Genomic DNA, 27454 nt, shown 5'->3' with positions numbered 1-27454 from the left:
CATTAAACTCCATCGAGTCGGCTCCTGATGTATGTCTTAGTTTTTAGGATGTGATCTGGATTTTCATGTCCATTTTTCGTGATTAGGCCTATGACTATTCTGGATAAAGAATGTTTTGAGCAGAGGTGGATTCAAGGCCCCCCCCCCTTTCATTTTTTTGAGGAAAAAAAAAGAAAAATATATTCAAATTGAAGTGCGAGAGTGTAATTTCCGGCCATCTAGAGATGCCCTACTCATAAATTTTCTTACCTCAGCCACAACCATGGTGGGGCTGAGGTGGGTGGTTCCTCGGTCTGTGAAAGTCCCTCCCTGGTTCACCTCTCTTTCGAATTCCTGGATCTGCCACTGTTGATTTATTATATAATCATTTTTGCACATATTTATAATGCGTCTATTGCAATTTTCACTTTATCCTCTCAAACAGTCCTAAGAACGTTCAGCAATGAAATATTAATTTCAATGTAATATAAGCCCGGGGCATTGAGGTTTTTGCACATGATGCGCAGAAAATAGCGGGCACTGTATCAAATTAATGCCCGCCTGGAAATAGTGAAGTCACATGCAAATTAAAAATGATGACATCACGACTGACTTATAAAATCATTTAGGACTAACAATTAATAATAGTTAGTATTAATTTTAATACACATAGGCCTACTTTAACACTAATAACTATTGAAATGTTTAGTAGAGTTATCTGTATACTGTACTGTACTAATGTAAAAATGAACTACAGCAAACCAAAGTAAACAGAAAAAGTATAATCAAATATAAGCATATAAATTATTTAAATCAACCCCCAACATGAATCATTTAGGACTAACAAGAACAGTTAATATTAATTTTAATACAAAAACTGTAGGCCAACTGTAACTTTAAATAACTATAAAAATGTTTACACTTCTATAGAAATGAAATGTCGGTAACCAAAGTAAAAAGAAAAGGTAGTATAAGATCCTAAATATAAGCATAGAATTAATTTTAATATTTAAACCTGATAATAAATATTTTTTTTAAATGTATCCCATCGGGATTAAAACCCAAGACTACCTGATTACCGTTTGGATGCTCTACCAACAGAGCTATGAGGCCAAGTGGCATACCTTAAATCCTTGTATAAGCACCACAGCGCTTATACAATTTTTGGAGGCTTCAGTGCAGCTCTTATTTTAGATTGGCACTTATTAAATAAATATTGCCGTAGCGCTTTTTTATTTCCGTTCCTATGTTACCTATCCTGTGTATTCCCATAGTTCAGTAGGCCTATAATAGGGCCAACATCATCGTAAATAAACGTTTATAAAGAAATGCTTGTGTCTTAAATTGTGTTATTTATTAATTTAAACACTGTATACATTGTATTTAAAACCTTGTTTCTCAAAGTGTTTCTTTACACACCGGGTAATATGTACTTAGCGGAAAAAAATCATGTTTTGTGCAGCACTTATTTGAGTGCAGCGCTAATTCAAAGATTTATGGTACACCCTTATATTTTCCAATTAGGACATGTTGAATAATAGTAAATCACATGGAATTTAATAAACCTCTAACTTGAAAATTTTATTTGATTTATATATATCAATATTTTTACAGTAAATGTGACATTTAATATGAAAAAAATATATATTTTTATTAAATTTAGTGGAGTGTGTTCAAATCCACTGCACCCGAACATGAAAGTTTTGTTTGATTTTATTTACATCAACATTGTCACAATACAGTACAATGATACAGTTTGAAAATCTATATATTTATTGGAGTTTGTCGGGCAGAATCGCATCCTATGCACTCCTTACAGACAACAAAGATAGTTGGGGGAGGGGAAGGGGGGGGGAAACAGATTATACTTTAATAACTAAATATTTTTATTGTTTTGTCACCTCGGTTTCCTACCGCAACTCTTCGTGGATGATATGAAATGATGGATATTCCCCATGGATCTTTGATTCCATCTTCTTTATCAATTCTTTTGATAAAATTTCCATCACTACTAAATAGCTGTATTTTGTGTTCACTTAATATAATAATGTTGTCATCCTGATCAACTACTACTCCACGTGGTTTCATCACTTTACCATTTTCATCACCTGCTCTGACAAGTACTTTTATGAACCGTCCCTCATTATCAAATAGTTGTAATCTGTTGTTGCATGAGTCTAATACAAGAACATTCCTTTGATTAGTAAGGCTAATGTCAATAACTCCTCTGACTTGACCTTCTTGATTACCCCAAGTCCCTATGCTCATGATCTTCTGCTCACTATCAATGTTGTATAGCAACACACTTGACGTAAATCCTACATACACAATATTTGATGCCTCATCCACATGGATACCATGTGGAATCATTTCTTCCTTACCAAAGGAATTGATCAGCTGACCATTCATATTACATATTGTAATGCTGTTATTACCCCAATCACTGAATACTATGTTTCCATTCTTCATTTTGTACATTCTGTAGACTTCCACACCTTGTGGTAGTGTAAGGTTACCAATATATTCTCCTGATTGCTTGTACATGAGTATTTCATTTTTCGAACATGACACCAACAAGCAATCATCTTCACACTTAAATACATCTCTAATGTTTTCTTGATGTCGTGTTTTAATGGTATTTACTAATCCTTCCTTCTCCACATTGATTACCATTGGTGACTGCTTGATTGGTTCACCATTAGCACTAACATCTAGTTTATAAATACCTGGATTTGTACATTTACCTGTCACAAAAAAATCTCCATTATCATCTTCATCAACTTGAGTTTTGTTGGTTTCTCCTGTAGGCTGTGTCCATGTTGCCTTCAGTTGATTTGCATGTATTTCACATTCATTTGTCTTGATCACCTTCACAACAATTGTTTGACCTTGTGTTACATTTCCCATTCCTTTTAATTGTAAACAGTCCGCAACTTCCCTCATTTCTTTAACATTTCCAATATTTTGTTGTAATGAAGCTATTTGATGTTTATTACAAATTTAATTTGTCTTTTATAACATGGCTGTGTTTTTGGCAGTTCTTTGATTCTGTCATTCAATGCTGTAGTTATTGTTTCACTTGATTGTAGCACTGTTACTTCATTATTATTCTTCAATAACTGATTGAGAAAACTAACTTTTATATTAAAATCAGTTATCGTTGCTCTCAATTCACTAATGTGTACATCATTTACTTTTTTTTTCTCTATGTAGATTGCCTCTACCTCATTTTTCATTTTATCTCCATTCTCCTTGATTTCCTTGACCATTACTTGTACATGATTGTCAATATCTCTCAAACTTGTATCTTTACTTTGTTCTAATTTTGTAGCATAGTGAATGGAAGCTTTAAGTCCATCTTTTAATTGGTTTTCACAATGAAAAGCAGCTTTCTCTAATTTTTTAGCTGTTTCTTTAAATGTTTGGAATGCTTGTGAGATACTGATTGGTTTGTGTTTGCCTCCCCATGCCGTGTGATCTAAAACTGCACAATTTATACAAATTGGAGTTTTAAATTCTGTGCAGTAGAACTCCAAAGGTTTGTTGTGAAGTGAACACAGCGGTTGATGTAATGCAGCAAAGTCTTGTGGAGCCATTGATCGTACATCCTCCACTGTATGCAGCTTGTGATTTGCTGTTACAGGCAATATTTTGTGATAGTCACTACAAGTAGAGCACAAGTAATGTCTACATTCCTGGCAGTAGTATTTTTCCCGCCCTTTAGCACAAACACATTTCATCTCATCTCTTTTGGAAATTTGTTCATTAGTTTGCAATAATTTATTCTGAAATGTATTAGGTGGAAGATTCTGAAGTCCACCTTGTGGAATGGCATATGATTTTGAGCAGGTTGGACATGTCAGCTTACCCTTTGTCTTAACCCAGTCTTCCAGACACGCCAAACAGAAACTATGGAGGCATTTGAGGGACTTAGGATTTTTAAGTCTTTTCATGCAAATAGTACACTCCAGGACATTCTCATCAACAGTTTCCAAAAACTGATTCAATTCACTGGTAGCCATCTTGAACTATTCTATCAACATTAAATTAAAAATAAGAAAATTAATATTATGAGTTTTTTTTCATCGAATATATAATTTTCATTTTTTTTTTTTTTTCAAATTCAAATAATTTTTATTTCCATTTATAAGAATTCAAGACAATACAAATCGTAATATAACTCAAGACAATACAAAAGGCTATACTATATTTAATAATTATTATTTTTACAATGAAAATGTGGGACATGCATGTACAGATTTTGCTGTGTTGATGGATTTGAAGCAAGGGGTTTCAAAATAAAAAAATTTAAAAAAAATGAAAAAATGAATGGAGACATCACACTGGTTGACTGCAGAAGATGATTTACGGTACCAAATCCCTAGCCATTGCGTTTAAAAATAGCTTTAAAAATATATTTTGATTTTCTAATACCTTGAAATGCAGATACATTTAATATGATATTTAAATTATTTCTTTTTAAACTGATAATTACAAAATTGAATAACTGGAAAAAGCTGCCACCAGGTGCTAAATTAATAGACAAATAAGCTAAAGCTAAAGGTTGAGTAGAGGCCTTGATAATGATAAGACAACTACATTTGTGCTAGGCCTAGGCTAGGTCTTATAACCAGTCAATGACTCACCTTAGTCTTTAATATCAACTAGTGCATAAAAAAACACAGCATCATCAGTAGTCTTGGACGACCATTCCCCCATTCCGTTATTTTTAATTTGAAGACCTTGAAAATCATTAAAAAATACCCCTCAGAAGTTGAGAAAGCTCATTTCTGGCCATTCTCAGAATCAAAATTATCCGTGACCTGCTTTTTGTTTTGTTTTTTTTATTTTGAATCTCCTTGCTTCAAATCCTAGATCTGTTCCTGCTACAAGTAAGTCTGCTACCGATGATGCTGCTTTTTTATGCACACATTAAAGTTCTGGTTAAGACCTAGACCTAGCCCAAGTGTAGTTGGCAAGAAAGCAGGCTCACAGCAAGCGATTTTACAGTACCTTTAGCAAACGGAAGTTAGGATACAATACTGTATCTCTAGCCACAGAGATTTTTAAAGGTACAAATTGGTTATTTTGGCTAGATCTTTTCTGAATTATATGTATTGCATAGCGCTATGATAATTTTGTTGAAATGAGGTGTATATCCACACTAGACCTATTACAGATTATTTAAAAATACAAGTTAATCTAACCTGTTACAATTGTCCCAGTTGATCTGACGTTGTATGTGGAACTCTGACAGAAGTGGTATGGGTTTTTCCAGAATTAGATACATAATCATGTGACCTGACACTGTCATGGTCATTGTGTGCAATCACTGGACCATTCATTTGCAACGAAGATGTATTTATTCATGGAAGAAAAACATTGTACCATAAAAGTCCAATTGAATATATAGAGGTTGGCTGACAGATATTATATTTTCTTTCAAATAGTGTGTCCTTTGTGTCTACCAATTACTATAGTTTAGCTGTTTTCTCATCCATCACATTATAAATATATATATATTAATACTTGCGGTACACCACATAGATGGTTCTGAAAAGAACTGTTGTTGTTAATTGAGGTTATCTTATAGTTAGTCATCAACATGTAAATATTCCCCAAATTACATAACCATAAATTGAAATATTTGCAGGACGTGTACCTCCAGTTTGCTTACCTTTGCTGAACAACATTAACTACACCCGTGTCCTCAAGAACTGTTAACACACTTGTAAGGAACACCGTTATATCAGCAGTATAACTGATAAGTACTGTACAGGCAACGTGTAAGGAAAGAAATGACTATGACGGATAAAAGGACGTCAGAGCACAAGGAACAACAATTGACAGTCCACCAAAGTCCAGATGAGAAAACGAGAGATTGACATGAAGGATTCCTGCACTCAAGGAGCGGAAACATAATGGAGAATCAGAAGAAAGATAGCCCAACCTACAGTTTCAGGAAAAGACCGAAACAGGTTCGTCATTGGAGTAATTGGGTCTAGACTAGTTGACCCAACTGAGAGGAATAAAACCTGTGAATAGGATTTAGAAAGTTACCAAGATATCATAAATTTGACTCTGACTTTTGGTTTTCTTTTCGTGTTGTGTATGGCCAAACAGGTTTGTCATTGGAGTAATTAAATTTGTTGCCTCCAATCTATTTTCTCCTGGCTGTTTTCTCTGGTATTTTCCTCCTGGGAGGAAACATTTCCTTTGGGACCTCTCTGGAAATAAATCTGGGTTAAGATTTATAGAAGAAAGCACAGGATTGGTCCTTTTAGGGTTTGTTGGTGCTGCACCTTTGTGGCTTTAGAGGGTTACTATCCAGTTATAACTATGGACTGTGCCTATTGGTTTTCTTTTTGTTGTTTTTCTTGTTTTATGACATCAAATAATTCAAATCAATATGCATAAAAATTAAATTGTGCATGCATAATGTTCAAACATTGACGCTTTGCGCTAATAAATGCATCTATAGGAAAACAAGCTTTAACATTTGTATTAATTCTTCATTTAGGAATTGCAACAAACTTCTGCTATTACCGAGAATTCCAGCAAAAGTGCTGTCACATCTAATCAGAAGTTGTCAGACGATGGTGAGTGTATGCTGGATCAGAGGAAAGAGAGCCCAACCAATAGCTTCAGGAAAGACCTAAACAGGTTTGTCATTTGGGTAATTTTCTTTAAGGAGGAATTGAGTCTATAGACTTGTTGCCTCCCAGCTATCTTTCCATGGTACCATAAATCTTGTGTTAGGATCGTAACTTTTAGTTTTTTGTTTTATTTTTTATTTTGTAATTACTAATAATATTATGTTAGATTTATATAGCGCTTAACACCAACAAGGCCTCTAAGCGCTTCATATTACTACCTGTAATTGGACCTGGGGAACCGGGGCGCCCTATATTCCAAATGAGTATAACCAAGGAACGCAAACACTTGAGTACAGATACTTCTTTGTTTTATTCCAAAGCGGTAAAACTGTAATTCAATCATAGAAACAACAATTACAAACAACAGATTCAAAGATATGCAAACATCAAAAGAAGAACTTATCATGTTGCTTTAACAATGTTATACAGCACTGCAATAGATGCAGTGTCACAAAGTATTGTGTATTAAATTCTCAGTTCACTAGACACAGAAGGTGTCAGCCATTTACATCAAGACATCTTCAAAGTACAGTTTGGTGTATCATAAATCTTTCAATACAATTAAGGCCTTAAGGGTCAAAGGTTACCGTATATTAATATATATATATACTATATAATATATATTATACAAAACAAACTTACAGAGTGTAATCCCACATAACTCAGATTCAATCCGAACAATATTGCTGCAGGTAGCAAATCTCTCGTATATTGTATATCAAAAAAAAAAAAAATTAGACAATTGAGCTATCCTTAGACAGGAGCTATCATTGCCCAAAAACTAAGACTCATACATAATTTTAACTTATACAGTACATAGATTATTATGGTATTTTAGGCTTAGCATACTGCATAATGGTAGACTTGAATCATACATGTCATAAAGTTTAAAACAACGCTAGGCTAAAAACAACTAACTTTCTGCATAATAGGTTAAATTTGACAGCTAGTAACAACAATTTGACATGATTACACCTCGAATACAAGAACTTGCGGTAACTGTGCCGAGTCAACTAAAGTGAACGCTGAGTCAACTAAAGAGGACGCTGGTCCAAAACAAAGGCCTCTCGCGAACAGCATTACCCGTCATTGGATTAAACACCATTGGAACACAAACTCAAGCTCCCTGGGGGAGTACTCCATAAAGTTGCAGCAGCTACATCAGTGCATTTTAATTTATTACAGTAATAATACTTCTATAAAAATGAACTGTCAGTAACCAAAGTAAACAGAAAAGATAATATAAAATCTCAAATTATAAGCATAGAAATGATTTAAATAAACCCCCAACATTAAGATTTTATTTGATTTATATTACATTAACACTTTTACAATACATTTGTAAAATAATATTTTTATTTAATTAGTGGGGTCGAGTGATCGAATCCACTGCACCACAACATGAACATGTTATTTGATTTGTTTTCATACCAACATTTTCACAATACAATGATATAGTGTGAAAATTTATATATTTATAGAATTTAGTCGACAGAATCACATCCTACGCACCCCTTGAGGACAAAAAAGCAAGTGGGGGAAACAATTTCCATCACTACTAAATACCTGTATTTTGTGTTCACTTGATATAATAATGTTGTCATCCTGATCAACTACTACTCCACATGGTCTCATCACCTTGCCATTTTCATCACCTGCTTTGACAAGGACTTTCATGAACCGTCAAATAGTTGTAATCTGTTGTTGAATGAATCTAATACAAGAACATTTCTTTGATTAGTAAGGGAAATGTCATTAACTGCTTTGACTTGACCTTCTTGATTACCCCAAGTCCCTATGCTCCTGATCTTCTGCCCAGTATCAATGTTGTATACCGACACACTCGAAATAATTCCTACATACACAATATTTGATGCCTCATCCACATGGATACCATGTGGAATTATTTTTTCCTTACCAAAGGATTTGATCAGCTGACCATTCATATTACATATTGTGATGCATTTATTACCATAATCACTGAATACTATGTTACCATTCTTCATTTTGTACATTCTGTAGACACCTTGTGATAGTGTAAGCTTACCAATATATTCTTCTGATTGTTGGTATTTGAGTATACCAACATTTTCACAATACAGTGATATAGTGTGAAAATTTATATATTTATAGAATTTAGTCGACGGAATCACATCCTGCAGTATGCACCCCTTGAAGACAACAAAGCAAGTGGGGGAAACAGATTATACTTTAATAATTAAATATTTTTATTGTTTTGTCACCTCCGTTTGTTACTGCAACTTTTCGTGGATGATATGAAATGATGGATATTCCCCATGGATCTTTGATTCCATCTTCTTCTTTATCAATTCTTTTGATAAAATTTCCATCACTACTAAATACCTGTATTTTGTGTTCACTAGATATAATAATGTTGTCATCCTGATCAACTACTACTCCGCGTGGTCTCACAATACCATTTTCTCTGACAAGTACTTTCATGAACCGTCCCTCATTATCAAATAGTTGTAATCTGTTGTTGCATGAGTCTAATACAAGAACATTTCTTTGATTAGTAAGGGTAATGTCAAAAACTCCTCTAACTTGACCTTCTTGATTACCCCTAGTCCCTATGCTCATGATCTTCTGCCCACTATCAATGTTGTATAGCAATATACTTGACGTAAATCCTACATACACAATATTTGATGCCTCATCCACATGGATACTATGCGGAAACATTACATACTTATTAAAGGATTCGATGTGCTGACCATCTATTTTAATTATTGTGTTGCATTTTCTACCCCAATCATTAAATGCTATGTTACCATTCTTCATTTTATACATTCTTTGGACTTTGACACTTCGTGGTAGTGTAAGCTTACCAATATATTCTCCTGATTGCTTGTATTTGAGTATTTCATTTTTTAAACATGAAACCAACAAGTGATCATCTTCACACTTAACTACATCTACAAATGTTTCTTGATTTGGTATTTCAATGGTATTTACTAATCCTTCTTTCTCTACATTGATTACCACCGGTGACAGTCTAATTGATTCACCATCAGCACTAACATCTAGCGTACAAGTACCTGGACTGGTACATTTACCGGTCACAAAATAATCTCCATTATCATCTTCATCAACTTGAGTTTTGTTGGTTTCTCCTGTAGGCTGTGTCCATGTTGCCTTCAGTTGATTTGCATGTATTTCACATTCATTTGTCTTGATCACCTTCACAACAATTGTTTGACCTTGTGTTACAGTTCCCATTCCTTTTAATTGTAAGCAGTCTGCTGCCCTCACAAATGTAACATTTCCAATATTGCATTGTTGTAATGAAGCAATTTGATGTTTATTTATTAAAAATTTAATTTGTCTGTTATCACTTGGCTGTGTTTTTGGCATATCATTTATCCTGTCGTTTAGTGCTGTATTTATTGTTTCACTTGACTGCACTGCTGTTGCTTCATCACTCTTCAATAACTGATTAAGAAAACTCAGTTTTTTTTTTAAATCAGATATTGTTGCTGTCAATTCATTGATTTGTTCATCATTTACCTTCTTTTTCTCTGTGTAGATTGTCTCTACCTCATTTTTCATTTTGTCTCCTTTATCCTTGATTATCTTGACCATTACTTGTACATGATTGTCAATATCTCTCAAACTTGTATCTTTACTTTGTTGTAATTTTGTAGCATATTGATTGACCGCTTTAAGTCCATCTTGTAATTGGTTTTCACAATGATAAGCAGCTTCCTTCAATTTTTCAGCCATTTCTTTAAATGCTTGGAATGCTTGTGAAATACTGATTGGTTTGTGCTTTCCATCCCTGTGATCCATAACTGTACAGTTTATACAGATTGGAGTTTTACAATCTGTGCAGTAGAACTCCAGAGGTTTGTTGTGAAGTGAACACAGCAGTGGATTTAAAGCAGAAAAGTCTTGTAGAGTCATTGATCGCACGTCCTCCACTGTATGCAGCTTGTGATTTGCTGTTATAGGCAATATTTTGTGATGGTCACTACAAGTAGAGCACAAGTAATGTCTACATTCTTGGCAGTAGTATTTTGCCTGCAGGCCTTTTGCACAAACACATTTCATCTCATCTCTTTTGGAAATTTGTTCAATTGTTTCCAATAAGTTATTCAGAAATGTATTAGGTGGAAGCTTCTGAAGTCCACCTTGTGGAATGGCATATGATTTTGAGCAGGTTGGACATGTCAGCTTACCCTTTGTCTTAACCCAGTCTTCCAGACACGCCAAACAGAAACTATGGAAGCAGTTGAGGGATTTAGGATTTTGAAGTCTCTTAAAGCAAATAGTACACTCCAGGACATTCTCATCAACAGTTTCCAAAAACTGATTCAATTCACTGGTAGCCATCCTGAACTATTCCTATCAACATTTGAAGTAATAATAAGAAAATTAATATTACGTTTTATCTTTTTTGATCAAAAATATAATTTACGTCAGATACTGTAACATACAGTACCTTCGGATATAAGGCCTGTACTTTTTACAATCATCCTCAATCAAGGTACAGCAGTACATTACTGATTTTAAGTATTAGGCCATAATATAATTATTTAATAATTATTATTGTTACTAGGGAAAATGTGTTAGTATTTACAATAGTGGGACAGGCACGTATAGATTTTGTGTGTTGATGAACTTCATTTATTCTGTATCAGAAGTGTTTTAATATTGAAAGCAAATTATATAATTTACTGCCCTGCACATTACAATCTTTTCAAACAAGGTACAGCAGTTCATTACTAATGTTGAAATATAGGCCATACTACTGTATTAATATTACTAATATTACTAACAACATGTTAACGTTTACTAATAGTCAGGCAGGCATGTGAAGGTCTTTTTAATGAAATTTATTTAAATATCAGTGGCGTAACAGGCAGTGGCAGGGGGAAGATTGCCCCCCCCCCGACGGTTTTTACCGGGCTGACCAAGCCGTCATACCGGGCTGGGTAAGAAGAGAGAAGAGGAGAGGGGCGTGAAAGAGTAAGAAAGGGGAAAAGAGAAGGAAAGGGAAAAGAAAAAGAGAAGAGAAAAATGAAGACAAAAATAAAAAGGAAGATATAATGACCAGATACCACAACACCCTGCAACCCCTTCTCCACTTCAAAAAGTGTTCATAGAGCCTTTGATTTAAGCCGCCAGATACTCTCCGCAGTGGCCGTAACTAACAAGGGGGAAAAATCCATCAGGGAAATCTTTCCCCACCCCTTGAAGATGCCCTTTTTACCCCTGAAATTGCCTAAAAATCGCAAATTTTGCGCTCTTCATGTGCATTTCTTGTCAAAGTAGGCCAATTCCCTTTAAAAATTGCACATTTTAGGGAGTTTTGATCAATTCCAACAAAATTAGAATGAAAAACACAAAAAATTGCTTGCGCGCTTCGCACGCATTTCTTAGGGTTACAGCTTGTGCTTGCTCTCCTTTGCCTTCTAAACACATAATAGTCCCAAACACAAGAAAGAAAATTTAAGATAGATCGTTTTACCTAAAAGAATGGCCTCAATGTGTAATGATGGTAAAAGAATATGTTTGTAATAAATAAAGCCATAATAAAAATGCTTATATTCAGTTTTTTTTTAAATGTGTGTGACCATATAAGCACTAAACTCAAAAAAAATGCTTCACGCGCATTTTTTAGAGTGAGGACTTGTGCTTGTCCTCCTTTGACTTCTAAGTTAATTGAACACATAATAGTCCCAACTCAAATAGAAAGAACATTTGAGGTAGATCGTTTTACCTAAAAGAAGGGCCTCAATGTGTATTGATGGTGAAAGAATATGTTTGTAATAAATAAAACCATGAAAATGCTTATATTTAGTTTCAACCACAGTCTCTTATACACATCTTAAATATATATATTAATATTAAATATTGAAACACATTATTTATAATGATATTAAAAGTTAAAACCCATTGTCATTGAATCTATTCAAACAGACAACTTCCCCTGATGGATATGGAAGTAAAGAGTTGATGTGAGTAGAATATTTATAGTTATAATCAGCTACAAATTAGTTTTGAGGTACTGTAGCTCTTTATTGAATCGTTAGGGACATGTTTAAAACACAAAATTTTAGCAAGATCTGATAATTCTGTGATACCCAGTGCCAGATCCAGAGGGCTCTGTAGGTTTTATATATATCTTGGTATGTTTGTTCACATTAAAATGAAATATACATAAAATATTGCAAAATTAAGTTGTTAAAATGCTTAACTATTAATATAAAAATTACAGATATAAAAATTGATTACTTTCACAAGATTAATACTGTACTTCAAAAAGTCAAGTAATAAACTAAGTTCAATTAACATCAAAAAGTCGGTCTACAAAATCACATCAAATTATGTATAACAGACAAATCTGGAAACAAGAAACAAAGAAAACAAGACGATTGGGACTAACTGAGGAGCTGATGAAAGGTACAATACAGGGTCCACATGTGTACATTTACACAAACCAAAACGCACGCAACACAACCTACCAATCCACCAATCCGACTCACAACCTGCAACATTCAGCTCAAACTCAAACACACTAGTACACATGTGGGCCCTGGAAGGTAAATTTCAATACAAGTAGAAGAGGGAATATGCGATCTCGGGTGTATATTGCACTAATTCACATTCAAGTATTAAGTAATTTCGTCATGGATGGGAGTGGGCTATTTTTTAATCTATTAGTTTTGCATGTATTCCTGAAATTTGTGTGTATTGTGTAGGCTCATATTTTGCAATATATTTTTAAGAGGAAATCAATCTTTAAATCTTTTGGGCTTTGATGCCTTGTTAGCAAATTTGGTACATAGTAATTCTCTTCAAAGAGAGAGGGGTTCTAGGCCCAGCTCAGTCAGGGCTTCGTCATACGAACTGTAGTCATATCCTAGAATACTTTTACATGCCCTTTTCTGAATCTCTTCAATGGTCTTTGATTGTGAGAGAGTGATTCCAAAATGCCAAACTGGTGCAGCATATTCAAGGACTTGTCTTACATATATCTTAAATATATAAACAAATTTCATTACATTAAACCCACTTTGCTTAAAGATGTAGTACTGTCCCTTGCAAAAAACAAAAAAAAATCATTTTTGAAATTTACTTGCCCATTTTGAAGTAACACAAAAATTATCAACTTGAACATAGAAATTAGTGCATTTAAAAAATGCTTACCCATAAAAAACCATGATTTTACAGTGAAAAAATGATAGAAACACTTCCAGCCACTGGAAGTGTTTTATTATCTTTATTTTATTATCCAGTTAAAAAGTCAGGGAAAACATTTTTTTAATTTAATAATTTCTATGCTCAAGTTAATAATTTGTATGTTACTACAAAATGAGCAAGTCAATTTAAAAATTATTTTTTATGATTTTGGTCATTGTCAAGAGACAGTACATCTTTAAGTGAGCGTAGCATAACAAGTTTCTGATTACCCTTTTTTAACAATAACTTTAGTATTACCTTCCCATTTGAGGTCTTTATCAATGATTAAAACCAAGTAGTTTAACACAGTCAGCAAAGGGAAGCGTTATACCATCTATGTTTATGATCGTACTGAAAACTTGGAGTATCTGACATGTTTATTGTCCATTGCCAAGGTTCCATTGGTAAGGTTGACATAATTTTGAAGGGTGAAGGTTGAGGCCTTGATAATGATATAACAACTATATTTGTGCTAGGCCTAGGTCTTAACCAGTCAATGACTCGCCCTAATTTTTAATATCAACCAGTGCATAAAAAACACAGCATCATCAGTAGTTTTGGACGACCCCTCCCCCTTCCATTTTAAAAAATACTGCAGCTCAAGGAAGATTCAAGGGGGCCAACTATTTTTGTTTTTTTGAATTGAGTAACCTTGAAATTTGAAGAACTTGAAAATCATTAAAAAAGACCCCTCAGAATTTGAGAAAGCTCATTTCTGGCCATTGTCAGATTCGAAATTATCCGTGACCCGCTTTTTGTTTTGTTTTGTTTTTATTTTGAAACTCCTTGCTTCAAATCCTGGATCCGCTCCTGCTACAAGTAAGTCTGCTACTGATGATGCTGCTTTTTTTAAGCACACATTAAAGTTCTGGTTAAGACCAGACCTAGCCCAGGTGTAGTTGGCAAGAAAACAGGCTCACAGCGAGCGATTTTACAGTACCTTAAGCAAACGGAAGTTAGGATACAATACTGTATCTCTAGCCACAGAGATTTTTAAAGGTACAAATTGGTTATTTTGGCTAGATCTTTTCTGTATTATATGTATTGGATAAGCAATACCTACAATAGCGCTATGATAATTTTGTTGAAATGTTCAAGTGTATATCCACACTAGACCTATTGGTAATATCTTACAGATTATTTAAAAATACAAGTTATTCTAACCTGTTACAATTGTCTTCGTTGATCTGACGTTGTATGTGGAACTCTAACAAAAGAGGTTTTTTCCAGAATTTGATACAGTATTTAATCATGTGACCTGACACTGTCTTGGACATTATGTGCAATCACTGGACCATTTATAGGCAGAGAAGCTGCATTTATTCATGGGAAAAAGAATTCATTGTACCATAAAAGTACAACAATTGATTATACAGTATAGGGGTTGGCTGTGTTGTTAACAGATATTATATTTTTTCTTGATTTGCAACCAAAGTATCCTCTCAAATAGTGTGTCCTTTGTGTCTACCAATTATTTCAGCTGTTTTCTCATCCATTTCATTATAAATATTAATGCTTGCAGTACAATACGTATAGTTTTGAAAAAAAAACTGTTGTTCTTAATTGAGATTTCTTGTTATAGTTAGTCATCAGCATGTAAATATTCCCCAAATCACATACAGTAACCATGCATTGAAATATTTGCAGGATGTGTACCTCCAGCTGGCTTACCTTTGCTGAACAACCCGTTTCCTCAAGAAACTATTAACACACTTGTAAGGAACACTGTTATATCAGTAGTATAACTGACAAGTACTGTACACAGTGGCAGTGGCGGCTCTAGGATATAATTTATTGGGGGGAGCTAAGATGTCCGACTGGGAGGTCTAAGTATTTTTGGGTGTAACTATAGTGCGCAGTGTTATCTGAGGGCCGAAGGCCAGAGCCAGATGTGGGTATGGGAGGTGGTGTCCCCTCCTCCCAAAACAACATTTTTTTTTTAAATTGGGACTTCTAGATGGCCGGAAATGGCTGGGATGGGAAAACTAGGTTTGTTTTTTTTTTGGTCCGACTGTCCGATGAGCTTTGGCCGATGGGAGGGCTTGACCAGACCGATAGGGGAAGCGCCCTCACTGGCGTCGCCACTGACTGTACAGGCAACGTGTAAGGAAAGAAATGACTATGACGGATAAAAGGACGTCAGATCACAAGGAACAACAATTGACAGTCCACCAAAGTCCAGATGAGAAAAGGAGAAATTGACATGAAGGATTCCTGCACTCAAGGAGCAGAAACATAATGGAGAATCAGAAGAAAGATGGCCCAACCTATAGTTTCAGGAAAAGACCGAAGCAGGTTCGTCATTGGAGTAATTGGGTCTAGACTGGTTGACTCCCAGCTTTTTTCTGGCTGTTTTCTTTGTTATCTTCCACCTGAGGGGAGAAATTTCCGCTGGTACACCTCTGGAATAAAACCTGTGAATAGGATTTAAAAGGTTACCAAGATATCATAACTTTTGACTCTGCCTTTTAGTTTTCTTTTCGTTTTGTGTATGGCCAAACAGGTTTGTCATTGGAGTAATTTGTTGCCTCCAATCTATTTTCTCCTGGCTGTTTTCTCTGGTATTTTCCTCCTGGGAGGAAAATTTTCCTTTGGGACCTCTTTGGAAATAAATCTGTGTTAAAATTAATAGAAGAAAGCACAGGATTGGTTCTTTTAGGGTTTGTTGGTGCTGTGCTTTTGTGGCTTTAGAGGGTTACTACCCAGTTATAACTATGGACTGTGCCTATTGGTTTTCTTTTTGTTGTTTTCCTGTTTTATAACATCAAATAATTTAAATCAATATGCATGAAAATTAAATTGTGCATGCATAATGTTCAAACATTGACGCTTTGCGCTAATAAATGCATGTATAGTAAACAAGCTTTAACATTTGTATTAATTCTTCATTTAGGAATTGCAACAAACTTCTGCTATTACCCAGAATTCCAGCAAAAGTGCTGTCACATCTAATCAGAAGTTATCAGAAGTTGTCAGAAGATGATGAGTATATGTTGGACCACAGGAAAGAGAACCCAACCAATAGCTTCAGGAAAAGACCAAAACAGGTTTGTCATTTGAGTAATTTTTTATGGAGGAATTGAGTCTAGACTTGTTGCCTCCCAGCTATCTTTCCATGGTACCATAAATCTTGTGTTAGGACTTAGAGGGTTACCCATATTATCGTAACTTTTAGTTTTTTGTTTTTTTTTTTATTTTTTGTATATCAAAATAATTCAAATCATGGATAATTTTCCTGTCATTTTCCCTTTAGAAATTTGTTCCCCACACCCAACATAGCTTGTTGATCAGTGTAAATGATCATTACTGTAGTAATTGTATATTATTATACTGTTGTTAATTGCTAATTAGCGAGTTACTGTTGTTAATTGCTAATTGGCGAGTTGATTGGCCGAGCGGTTAAGTCAGGGGCACCATAAAACCTTCAGCCCGAATATCAGCTCTGGTTCGAACGGCTCACTTGTTCCGGTGGTGGAACAAGTCTTCACAGATAAGGACTTTAAACTGTAGGCCCAGTGTACGCATTTGGCTCATGTGCACTTTATTGAACGCAGTACATCCTTCGAGAAGAGTAGGGGATTACCCCGGTGTACTGGTCCATTATGTCCCCTGTTGTTAAATGGATATGCCATGTAGGACAGAATTAAGTTCACGTATTAGCATATCCTTGGCGCTCGTGCCTAAAAGAAATGAAATAATTCTTTACATTTATGTTCATTAGCAGATCTGGGGGAGGTTCAGGGGACCTGACACCCCCTCCCCTCTCTTGGGCTGCCAATCACAAAAAATTTCTAGACCTACATTATCTGAATCAGGGCCCATGTGAGCTGAAATTTTTTTGGTTACAATATATTAGAAGTCATGAAAGCTCATTTCCAGCCATCTAGGAATCAAAATTTTCACAGGGAAGAGACCCCTGACCCTCTTTCTTTTCGGGGTTCATCGATCTATGGAAAAAAAGCATACGTATGCAACTACTCAAATTTTTTTATGTATGTATACACACATAATAGGCCTATTTACTTTAATAAGAATGAGAAAATTTACCTGACGTTTTCAAGAGGTGTGAAACCTTGACTTTTGAATTGGTCATTAAAAGACTCTGAGAAGTCAGGAAAGCTCATTTTCTGCCATCTAGGAATCAAAATTTTCAAGGGAAAGGGCCCCCGGACCCGCTTTCTTTTTGAGGGTTTGGGAAAACTTTTGAAACCCCCCACTCCTCTAAATTTGAACCCAGATCCACCCCTGTATGTTCATGCTGTTTTCATCATACAGTTGCAGTGAGAAAACAGCATGTACTTATGGGTTAGTTCTGGCTTCTTGCAGGAAGGCTGTTTAATTTCCATAATATTAAGGATTAATAGTTTATAATTTCAGAAATATTTTACATCGGATCATGATGAACCGATTACACAAAAAAAAGCAAAGAAGAATGGATTGCACAGATGAAGAGATTAAGAACCTCATTAGAGTGAGAGAAAAAGGCAAGAACTGGAACGTTCTTTGGAGTTATGAATTTCGACCTGGTCGAAGAACGTGGATCTTAAGGATTAATATAAGGGAGGTTTCGCACATGTGAACGCGTACGGCTAGTGTGAAAGATATGTCATCATTTTGAGGTCATACGCCGGCTGCTGTCCGCTAAACGTATGGACGACGAAATTTTTGATTTCTAGTAGAGTCTTTTATTTTTTCACATTTTACGTAAGTGTAAAAAAAAATGTATCTTTGAATATGTACATGCCATTTTTGTGACATTTGAAGACAGTAAATTACGATAGGATGCGTCTAATTTTGGGGTATCAAAACGTTGGTGCTTTGACCTTGGAGGTGTCAGAATTTTGTGTAGGCCTAGGCCTACTTGTAACCAGGCACTTTTTGGTAACATAAAAGATATCTAACTTTAGTATTTGAAAATGATAACAAACCAGAACTTCTCACTTACAGTATGAAGATTTCTAGCAAGAGCACAAATGAAGCAAGTTGTAACAAAAACTGAAATTCAAGTTTAATTAGTCATTTCAAGCCTTAGTTGTTGGGGAGTAAATGGCAGTAGCACTCTTGGGGTCTAGGTTTAAGATTTGTTTTGATTAATCGCTTTATTCATGCATCCATTTTCTGTAAATACCAAAAAGACGTGAAATAATTCGTTTTTTGACTACTTTCATTTTAGATATTAAACTGTCAATTTATTGTAAAAAAAAAGTATTTCTAGGTCATTATTTAAGCTTCAATATTTTATACCTCAATTATTCAATACTGACCTGCCCTGTATATCAACTTAGTCAATTGGCCACAAGATGGCTCAAATTAACATTACCCACAATAACATGATTTTACTGTCAAATTGCAACTGAAGTACAAAGTTTTGGAAAATAAAAAAATGAATTCTACATTTTGAAGTTTGTAATTTATTCCTTCAAATACCAAACCAAAAAATCGTCCTTTTGAATTCTACTGTACTAAAAAAAATATAGCCCTCTGGTTTAGGAAGCATGAGGAATAAAAAATTCTATTGTTTTTGTTTTAATCCTGGATCTACAATCCCTAAATCCCTAAAACTGATACCAATCGATTGGGTTGTAATGGGGGTATAAAAAACGAAATTATTATAAAACAATTAAAAGTAGCTTAATTGACAAATATACTTTCTTAGAATTCCACATTTTTAGAAATAGAAAATAATTTTGTATTGAGCGTGTTATTATAAAACAATTAAAAGTAGCTTAATTGACAAATATACTTTCTTAGAATTCCACATTTTTAGAAATAGAAAATAATTTTTAATTAAGCTTGTAGGCACATCATGTTCAGTATCCTTATCACAATGAGGAATATAGGTTATATTTTTTTCTGCACCTGTTGCATGCTGCAGTTTTGCACATTGAAAATACTGTAAGCCTACTAGCCTAGCTTGTGTAAACCGAGAGCACCCATAAAGTGTACAGACAACTTACAGTAAAGCCTTTTGTATTGAACTTCAACATGCTGGTGAACCAGTAAATAAATTGGGGAAGGGAAGATTTTTTATTTGTCCCCGACAGCACAGTACTTTGAATGTCTTTGTTCATCTTGTTATGTATCATATTTCTTGGAGGTACTGTATGGATTTTTAAAGCAGTGGGTAAAAAAACAATAGAAAGCTCACAACATGAAAGTTCTTTGGCACTATACTGGACACTATAATGCTCTGTCTCTGTTTTCTGTGTCAAATATCAAACCAAATATGAGCATATTGTAAAGCGCTTCATGCAAACAAGGCTTCTATAGCGCTTCAAGTTATTACCCCCGATCACTGGATCAAACGTATGCAGTTCCATGAGGAGAATCCATATTTTGCACTTGTACACCTGGGTGGAGTGATACAGCCATAGGTAAAGTATCGGACACAAGCGAAATGCGCAGCAAGTTACTGAACCTCCAAGTAACGGAACCGCAAATACTACAGCAAACCACTCCAACAATATCCATGGGCAATTCACAGGTATTTGTAACTGAAAAATTGATAGAGTTGACAGTGATTTTTAGGTAAGTAGTGCACCTAGGAAACTTATTGCTTAACTGAAACAAATGTCAGTATGAAAATATTACTTATGAAATTCTTTCAAATCTAATATAAAAATGTGACCATAAGGTTTAGGAATAAATATATTAGCATCGTAATAGTAATCATAATATTTGCTAATAATAAATATGCAGTAAAGTCGGTTGCTTTCAAAACTGCACAATAAAAAATCTATACACATAAAGATCATCATATACACTTTTTTAAACAAGATAGTGAGAAAAAAATTTTTTTTTAATAACTTAACTTATCTAAACCAAACCAAACATTCTTTAAGTTTTATGTATAAAAAAATATTAACCCCCTATTAAATTTACTTTATTAAATCTGTAATGTGGATTTGACATGGCAGACACTGCTTGATACAAACATTTTACAGTACTTGGCAAACAATGTTTCCAATAGTGGTGGCTCTAGACTCGCCTATAGTAGGGCTTAGGACTGTGTTTCACTGAGTAAATCTCCTTGTAGGGTTAAGCAAAAATGTTATAGGTTTGAAGGTAAAACTTGTGTGCTTTTTTTACCACAATATTTGGAACTGTAATCACGGTAACTTGTTTGATCAGCAAATTATTAGTTTTAGTTCTAATACCTTAGTGGTGGTGGACAATAGGGGGTCATACAGTACGCTTGTCTGAAGGGAAATTTTCCCATGATCATGATGGCACTACCATTGGTTTCTAATACAGAAATTACTTCACAATATCACGCTTTTTGAGTGAGTTAAGTATAAGTTAGGAAGCACACTACTTGTAGGCAAAATCAAAATTGCACAGTATAGAATAAACAGTAGCAAAATGCCCTCCATAATCAGGTAAAGTGTGCATACTTGCATTTTATAAACTCTATAGTTATTGAACATTATTTCTCTTATGTACAGATTGTAATTCTGCTGTAGTACAGTTGAACTTGCCTAAGTCGAATCCAAAATGGCATTGAAATATTGTTTGATAAAATTTGACTTGCAGATCGTTAGTTAATGGAAAACACACAATAATTTGGCATGTAAAATAAGATCGACTTAGGCAACTGTATAATGAATGGACCATTTTTTTAATGCATACAGGACAGTGTTGTTTAGAAACAGCCCCATCTGCATACAGCAGCATCCCCCACTGCCCCTACCCCCCTTATTTAATTATGATGTATAGTAGATATCAATATGCAGCTAGCTTCCAGTTCCTTTGCTTACAGAATGAAATATTATGAATTTTGTGCTTCAAGACCTTACAAGCTTAAAACCATGTCCAGTATTTATGATCTTTGGCGGCAACCACTTCATCTTAATCTTCCGGCAGCAATCCAGACACCAGCAGCAGGAATCGCACTCTATTGAACTAACCACTTGCAAGACCTTAATCAGTGAGTGCGTAATCCGCGGAAAGTTTTGGGTCCAGTAAACCTCGATGTCATCTTCCGTTGGTTTATGAAAAGTAAAATCAACCCAGTTTTTAGAAACACCATAAACTGCTTTTGTTTTCCTACCCTGCTCTGCCCAAGTGATGTCAGCATCTCTGGTGACATTAAATGCTACCCACTCCATTGTGAAATCACCGGTGTTTACAGCGATACCAGTCTCTGGATCTGATTGTCCAATGGAGCAAGTCTGAATGGCAATGAAATCAGTTGAATTTCTTTTGATTTGTTTTAGCCAACCACTGTGATGCTTAGTGTCCAAAATGATGATTAAGCGTGCCCCCGAATCTGCATCGACTTCATGCCACCATGTCAGCAATGTTTCAAATTTCAATACACCATTATCTACATAAAAAGATTAATACTATAATCATTAAGGATTTATAACAATATTTTATTTATACTAGTAATAATACCAGTACCAGTGTTTAAGTTGTCATTAGCCAAATAGCCTAATCCTAATAGAAGCTGGATTTCGCTAAATATTTTCATTAAAAAATTAGCCAAAAAGCTAATAAAATTAAAGCTATAATCCCTTATATGCATGGCACATGATAGAATTGCCAATATATAGACGTAAGCCTACTTTGTTTTTTAAAATTTTATTTATTTCTTTATTGGCTTAAACGGCCCAGGGGCTGCATCAGCAAGTGTGCCATAACACCACAAGTGGTGCCCTCAACCCCTGAAACATAAAACAGTATAAAATTGACTACAGTACAAGTTATTTTTAAAAACAAAATAATTGACTACCTGCTAGAGCCCAGTCACCAGATTGGTACACGTCTCCACTATAGTAAACAAGATAAGTATCAAACCTAGGCCCATCGCTTGTCCTTCGAGACAAGAAGCTCCTCATCTTCGTCTCTAGAGATTCCATGGCAATGCCACCACTTGAAAAGTCGCAACTAAATATGTCAATCATGTGATGGACAAGAAATCGCTGGATACTGTTTAAGATGTTGACTGAGCGACGACTCTGTTCCTCAATGGCATTGGTTGGCAACAACACAGGCGTCCGATCAGATCTGCAGAAAAGAGATGAAATACTATTTAAAATTGTATTCATCATAAAATTACATAAACCTTAATTGCTTCTGATACAAGTTGGTAATCCGGACCAATCTGGTATTCATTTGAAGAAGTTGAGTGGCCAAGTAGTTAATGCAGGGTCATCATAACCCAGAGCCCTAGATTTGAGCCAGTTTAACACCTTCATCGCTTATGGTTCCGGTAGTAAAATTAAATCATGCAATTTCTATAAAAGAAAAACAGAACACCCATAGAGAAGAGTGCGTGGCTACCCCGCTACACTCTTCTTTACCACAAGGAAAAGGTGCTATACTGTACTGTATCTTGTGTACCATTGAACATGAAATTTGTCAAATTTTTACCTATGTATTTTCCGAAAAGATAGTTAATGTTGATGATAATAGTCAAATTACAAATATAAATTAATAAATAATTAAATACAGTTTTGATGTGTTTTCATCAGGGAAACATCACTCTTATAATTACTGTAAATACAGTAGAAACAATAGAATGCAGTACCTGCATAAACCCGATGGTCCTATGACTGCATAGCAACAGCATGTGCCACCTAGCAACCCACCCAACTCCTGGAGTATCCCATGAAACATTACTTCCATTGGTAAAACAATCAGAATACTCGCCATGAAATGTGTATTTGTTGCTTGCCAGGAAGTAGCCCCCAATAACACTGTGCTCAGAAGTACACTTAAGATCATATACTTGGAGATAAGAGCAAAGTAGCGTAGTCCCTTCGATGCCATGACAGTAGATAAATTTGCATTCGTTTCTTGGTTGGTCTTTAATATACTATTGCACTCGCTCAGTTTGTTAGCGAAAGTCCAAGACGTTAGTACGAAGATAACATGCAGGCAAATCCACACTACGCCAAACAGAAAGAAAAGCGGTACTGAAAGGTACCATTCATCGTTTGAAATCATAACGTATCCAGCTGTTTGAAAAAAATATATTTCAATAACTGTGATGCAAATGATAATAAATCGGTGCATATAGCGAGGAAGGCTTATGAAGCAATGCCATCTCTCTAACATGGATAATCCATTGTAGTACAAATCGAAGAATGGATCGCATAATAATCTACCGGTAAAACACAACAATGCCCAATGGCTCAACTTGTCTGCCATTGCTTTGAAAAAAAATAAAACGGATATCGTGTAAAAGATTATAATGCACGGAAGTGAAAATGATACTTTCAGTCTTAACATTATCAACATCAACATGTTCGCAATTACCAACAGCCACATGCTGGTCATGTAATCTGTACCAAGAACACAAGCGATACCAAATCCAAGAAACTCAAATTTCTCAGCCTGGGTGAGTAATCGCGACTTGTACAAGGCATTTCCGGATGCCCGTTGGACAAATGACCAGATTATCTTAATACCAAGGCTCGATATCAACAGGATATTTGTCACCATTGTCGGTCTGTCTTCATCAAAACTACTGTGATTGAAAAATGCAATCATTCCAAGAAGACAGCCAAACCAGAGATGGCTAAAGCTTTCACTTATGTCTTTCAAGTTGAAATAATAGTAGAAGATGCTGCATAAGGAAAAGATGAGTAAACCGAAGATGATGATGACAATGATGATGATGCTGTTTGTATGGTACCAACTGGAGTAAAGTCCGGCACATACTGCTAAGAGGAGGACAGCTATGTCGATAACTCCAAGCAGATGTATGTTGCATTTGAGTTTACTCTTCATTTTATTGATGCCCTCAACCGGAATTACAAGCAGATGGCTGGTGACGTAGCGGAGTGAATGCATTGGGTTCTGAAGGATGTACTAACACCTTGTCATAACAGGTTGGAGAATTTGGGTCTTTGTCCTTAAATTCATAATTCCAATGTACTGAAATAAAAAAAAAATAAAAAAATGTTTATCATCATCATTACTATGAAATCACCTATCATCGATTACATACATCCCTCCCATGCATACGTAATGTATAATTAATGTAGGCCTACAGTATATAGCCTATGTATACCAACAAATACATAAATTGGCATCATAACCATACTGCAGTGCTACACTATATAATTATAATGCACAACAGGTCTAGGCTAGCAGACTAGGGCCTAACGTATTTTAGCTATTTATTTCAACAATCTTTAATGAGAGTGGTCCATCCAGCCGAAGCTGATCATTAATTAGGGACCCTCAATACACATAGTAAAACAAAACAAAAGAGTATTTTACAGTAAAATAAATAACAATCTCAAATTCAAAATTTACATAAAGAATTAATTCAAAATTAAATAAAAACTTAATATAAAAATTAAAATTAGCTATTTATGCCTGGTATAGATAAGTGGTACACTCGGGCATTGGAGATGCACAAAAAAAGAACAATTAGAATTAGGCCTAGCCTAAATAGAAAATAGGCCTTCTTTCTAGGTAGGCCTAGGCCCCTAGTCTAACATTAATATTATTATTATACAGAATTGAACTTTCCTAGCCTCCCCAGGCCTAAATAATAATAATTAATAATATACGCTGATACATGCAATTCAATATACTGGCACTCTTTTTGGCAGCGACAGCAATGTATCATTCTAAGATTGGCCCCTGGCTAGGCTCTTGCCCTTGTCGTCATTACGACTGGTGACACTGGGAATCGAGATGTTTGGCTAGGGTAGGCGGCGGCAGGCCTTGCCTAGCTAGGGTCTAAGCTAGCCTAAATCGGAGGCCAGAAACTCATCTAATGTGAACCAACCAACGTAAATAGCTAATCAGAAAATTGTATTGAATATCTTATACTCACACCAACAATGAAATAAACTATAATTTTAAGTTATTTAATAAAAATATAATACTAATTTTAACTTCAAACGCTGGTCTCTCGATTAATATTATTGTTGTTGTCGATTCAGCATTGTTGTATGAGACGCCAAAGGGGCCTTTTGGAATGTTATTGTTGGTTGTCGATTCGCGATTCTGTATATTGTTATGAGACACCAAAAAAGCACTATTGTTAAACTACATTTTAGTTTAAGGAGCCATTTCCGCCATATCTAACTTGAATTATCCGCCTCTTTATTACGGCTAGGCTTATAAAGCCTTTTTAACCCAACTTGCAGGTCGATTTGGTTTTTTTTTTTTTTTTTTTTTTTTTTTTTTTTTTTTTTTTTTTTTTTTTTTTTTTTTTTTAATTTATATATCAATGGTATGCTCTCTGGACTTTGTTCCAAATATTTATTATAAAAAGAAACTGTTTCTTATGTTCAAATTGAGCTCTGTGCTAGTTCGTAACTTTAAACTTGTTTCCCAACTATGTCGGGGTTTCAATCCGTTTTTGCTGTGGCATTTCGTTTGTCCTTGCAAGGCACTTTACCTACCTTGCTTCTCTCTCCTGGGTGGAGAGAGAAGCAAGGCACTTTACCTACTAATTGCTTCTCTCTCCACCCAGGAATTTAAATGGGTAACCTGGTGGTGTGGTTGCCTGCCCCTGCGTTGATTATACAGCAGTGATACTTAAGCATACAGATCCAATGACCGCGGGGTCAAAAGCGCTTCGTATATATCTGCAAAGAGAGGAACTATATAAATATTAAACTAGATATTAATATTACTAAAAAGGACAAGATTGTTCTGAAAATTGATTATTATTGCGCTGCCTAATTGCATCATGGAATACAATTCCATGATGCAATTCCCCGTCAGGAAAAGAGCAGTGGCGGCGCCAGCGGGGATAAACAGAGGCTGAAGTCCCTGACCAGACATGTGAAGCACCCCCCCCCCCCCACACATTTGACAGAGCTCATAGTAAAAAAGATACAAAAATAGGCCCACGCCAAGCCAACACAATGTCTGTCAGTCTGAGAGTGTCATTTCTGGCCATCCAGAGGTTCCTATTCCTAACAAAAATCTCCCTCCCCAACCCTTCCCCCAGCTCAGGCCTACAAGCTCAAGTCCTCCTGTCAGACAGGAATTGTGAATAAATAACCACAGAAAATATATCCACTGGAAGAGAGCTGCACCCGTCGGGGAGAATACAAATTTATATGTATTATTAGTAGACGCTAAAATCGATTAAATAGGGCTTTAAACACCTAAATTGTCATATCTTTTTGGGGCTTCACTTTCCAAATGTATTAATTATTTTGAAAACTTGCGAACGATCAGCTATGTCTAGGAGACGTATGACAGGCCTAATTAGAGATTATTTATTAGACATGTTTGCAGACCCAGAAAACCCTCAGTCTCTCCTTTTCACTCGCCTTCTTACAAATTTACATTCCCCTTACACAACAATTTGTTTACAGCTAGCTTCGTCACTTTGAATGACATACTCTTTGTTGACAAACATGAAAAATAAATGTTGTCCTCTGCAACGATTCATCTTTATTTAGAAGATAATTTATGAATTAATTTAACAAAAATTGTCTAGCACACTTAGTAGCTTGGGGTGCTCTATCCATCCGAATACTTTGCAACCAGTGGTGGCGCCAGAGGCGGGGGGATGAGGGGGTTATATTCCTCTCGTTGGGGGAAGACTAGCTCCCCCCCCCCCGTCGATGAAGACGAGTACATTCCGTGTCAGGGAATAAAAAAAAAAATTAAAAATATTTTTAAAAAAT

General features: G+C 35.3%; 4 protein-coding genes across 5 annotated transcripts; all 4 read right to left on the bottom strand.

Annotated features, from left to right (window-relative positions):
- Nucleotides 1-1772: 1772 nt before the first annotated feature.
- Nucleotides 1773-2951, bottom strand: LOC117102558 (protein wech-like). The gene has a single exon (XM_033242855.1). It carries the CDS (start codon nt 2920-2922, stop codon nt 1849-1851), a length of 1074 nt encoding a protein of 357 aa, XP_033098746.1. The 5' UTR covers nt 2923-2951; the 3' UTR covers nt 1773-1848.
- LOC117102559 (putative tripartite motif-containing protein 61) lies at nt 2952-4008 on the bottom strand. The gene has a single exon (XM_033242856.1). It carries the CDS (start codon nt 3999-4001, stop codon nt 2958-2960), a length of 1044 nt encoding a protein of 347 aa, XP_033098747.1. The 5' UTR covers nt 4002-4008; the 3' UTR covers nt 2952-2957.
- A 3735-nt stretch (nt 4009-7743) lies between these two features.
- LOC117102554 (tripartite motif-containing protein 2-like) lies at nt 7744-15062 on the bottom strand. The gene is made up of 2 exons (XM_033242845.1): nt 15006-15062; nt 7744-11000 (listed from the first exon to the last, which is right to left on the bottom strand). The coding sequence occupies exon 2, from the start codon at nt 10986-10988 to the stop codon at nt 8847-8849; it is 2142 nt and encodes a 713-aa protein (XP_033098736.1). The 5' UTR covers nt 10989-11000; nt 15006-15062; the 3' UTR covers nt 7744-8846.
- Nucleotides 15063-19013: 3951 nt separating this feature from the next.
- Nucleotides 19014-25776, bottom strand: LOC117102555 (transmembrane protein 168-like). Of its 2 annotated transcripts, XM_033242847.1 has the most exons (5): nt 25639-25776; nt 23374-24725; nt 22576-22850; nt 21622-22167; nt 19014-21591 (listed from the first exon to the last, which is right to left on the bottom strand). In XM_033242847.1, the coding sequence occupies exons 2-4, from the start codon at nt 24639-24641 to the stop codon at nt 21626-21628; spliced, it is 2085 nt and encodes a 694-aa protein (XP_033098738.1). In that variant the 5' UTR covers nt 24642-24725; nt 25639-25776; the 3' UTR covers nt 19014-21591; nt 21622-21625. The 2 variants fall into 2 exon arrangements, with proteins under 2 accessions (XP_033098738.1, XP_033098737.1); XM_033242846.1 differs by having other exon boundaries at nt 19014-22167.
- Between the last annotated feature and the right edge of the window lie 1678 nt (nt 25777-27454).

This window comes from Anneissia japonica, unplaced genomic scaffold (assembly GCF_011630105.1).
Source record: "Anneissia japonica isolate Jap-2015-1 unplaced genomic scaffold, ASM1163010v1 scaffold1489_len2284818_cov182, whole genome shotgun sequence".
NCBI classification, from domain to species: domain Eukaryota; kingdom Metazoa; phylum Echinodermata; class Crinoidea; order Comatulida; family Comatulidae; genus Anneissia; species Anneissia japonica.
Note: the sequence above shows the minus strand (reverse complement) of the source record. Positions and strands in the feature narration are given on the sequence as shown.

Bases quoted from the DNA above. Each gene is read 5' to 3' on its own strand.
- LOC117102558 (XM_033242855.1), bottom strand. From the start codon at position 2,922: ATGAGGGAAGTTGCGGACTGTTTACAATTAAAAGGAATGGGAAATGTA.
- LOC117102559 (XM_033242856.1), bottom strand. From the start codon at position 4,001: ATGGCTACCAGTGAATTGAATCAGTTTTTGGAAACTGTTGATGAGAAT.
- LOC117102554 (XM_033242845.1), bottom strand. From the start codon at position 10,988: ATGGCTACCAGTGAATTGAATCAGTTTTTGGAAACTGTTGATGAGAAT.
- LOC117102555 (XM_033242846.1), bottom strand. From the start codon at position 24,641: ATGCATTCACTCCGCTACGTCACCAGCCATCTGCTTGTAATTCCGGTT. The intron at 22,851-23,373 runs GTACTGCATTCT...TCTTTTCTGCAG, and splicing joins GGACCATCGGGTTTATGCAG to ATCTGATCGGACGCCTGTGT. The intron at 22,168-22,575 runs GTAGTCAATTAT...CTTTTTATGTAG, and splicing joins TGGTGACTGGGCTCTAGCAG to ATAATGGTGTATTGAAATTT.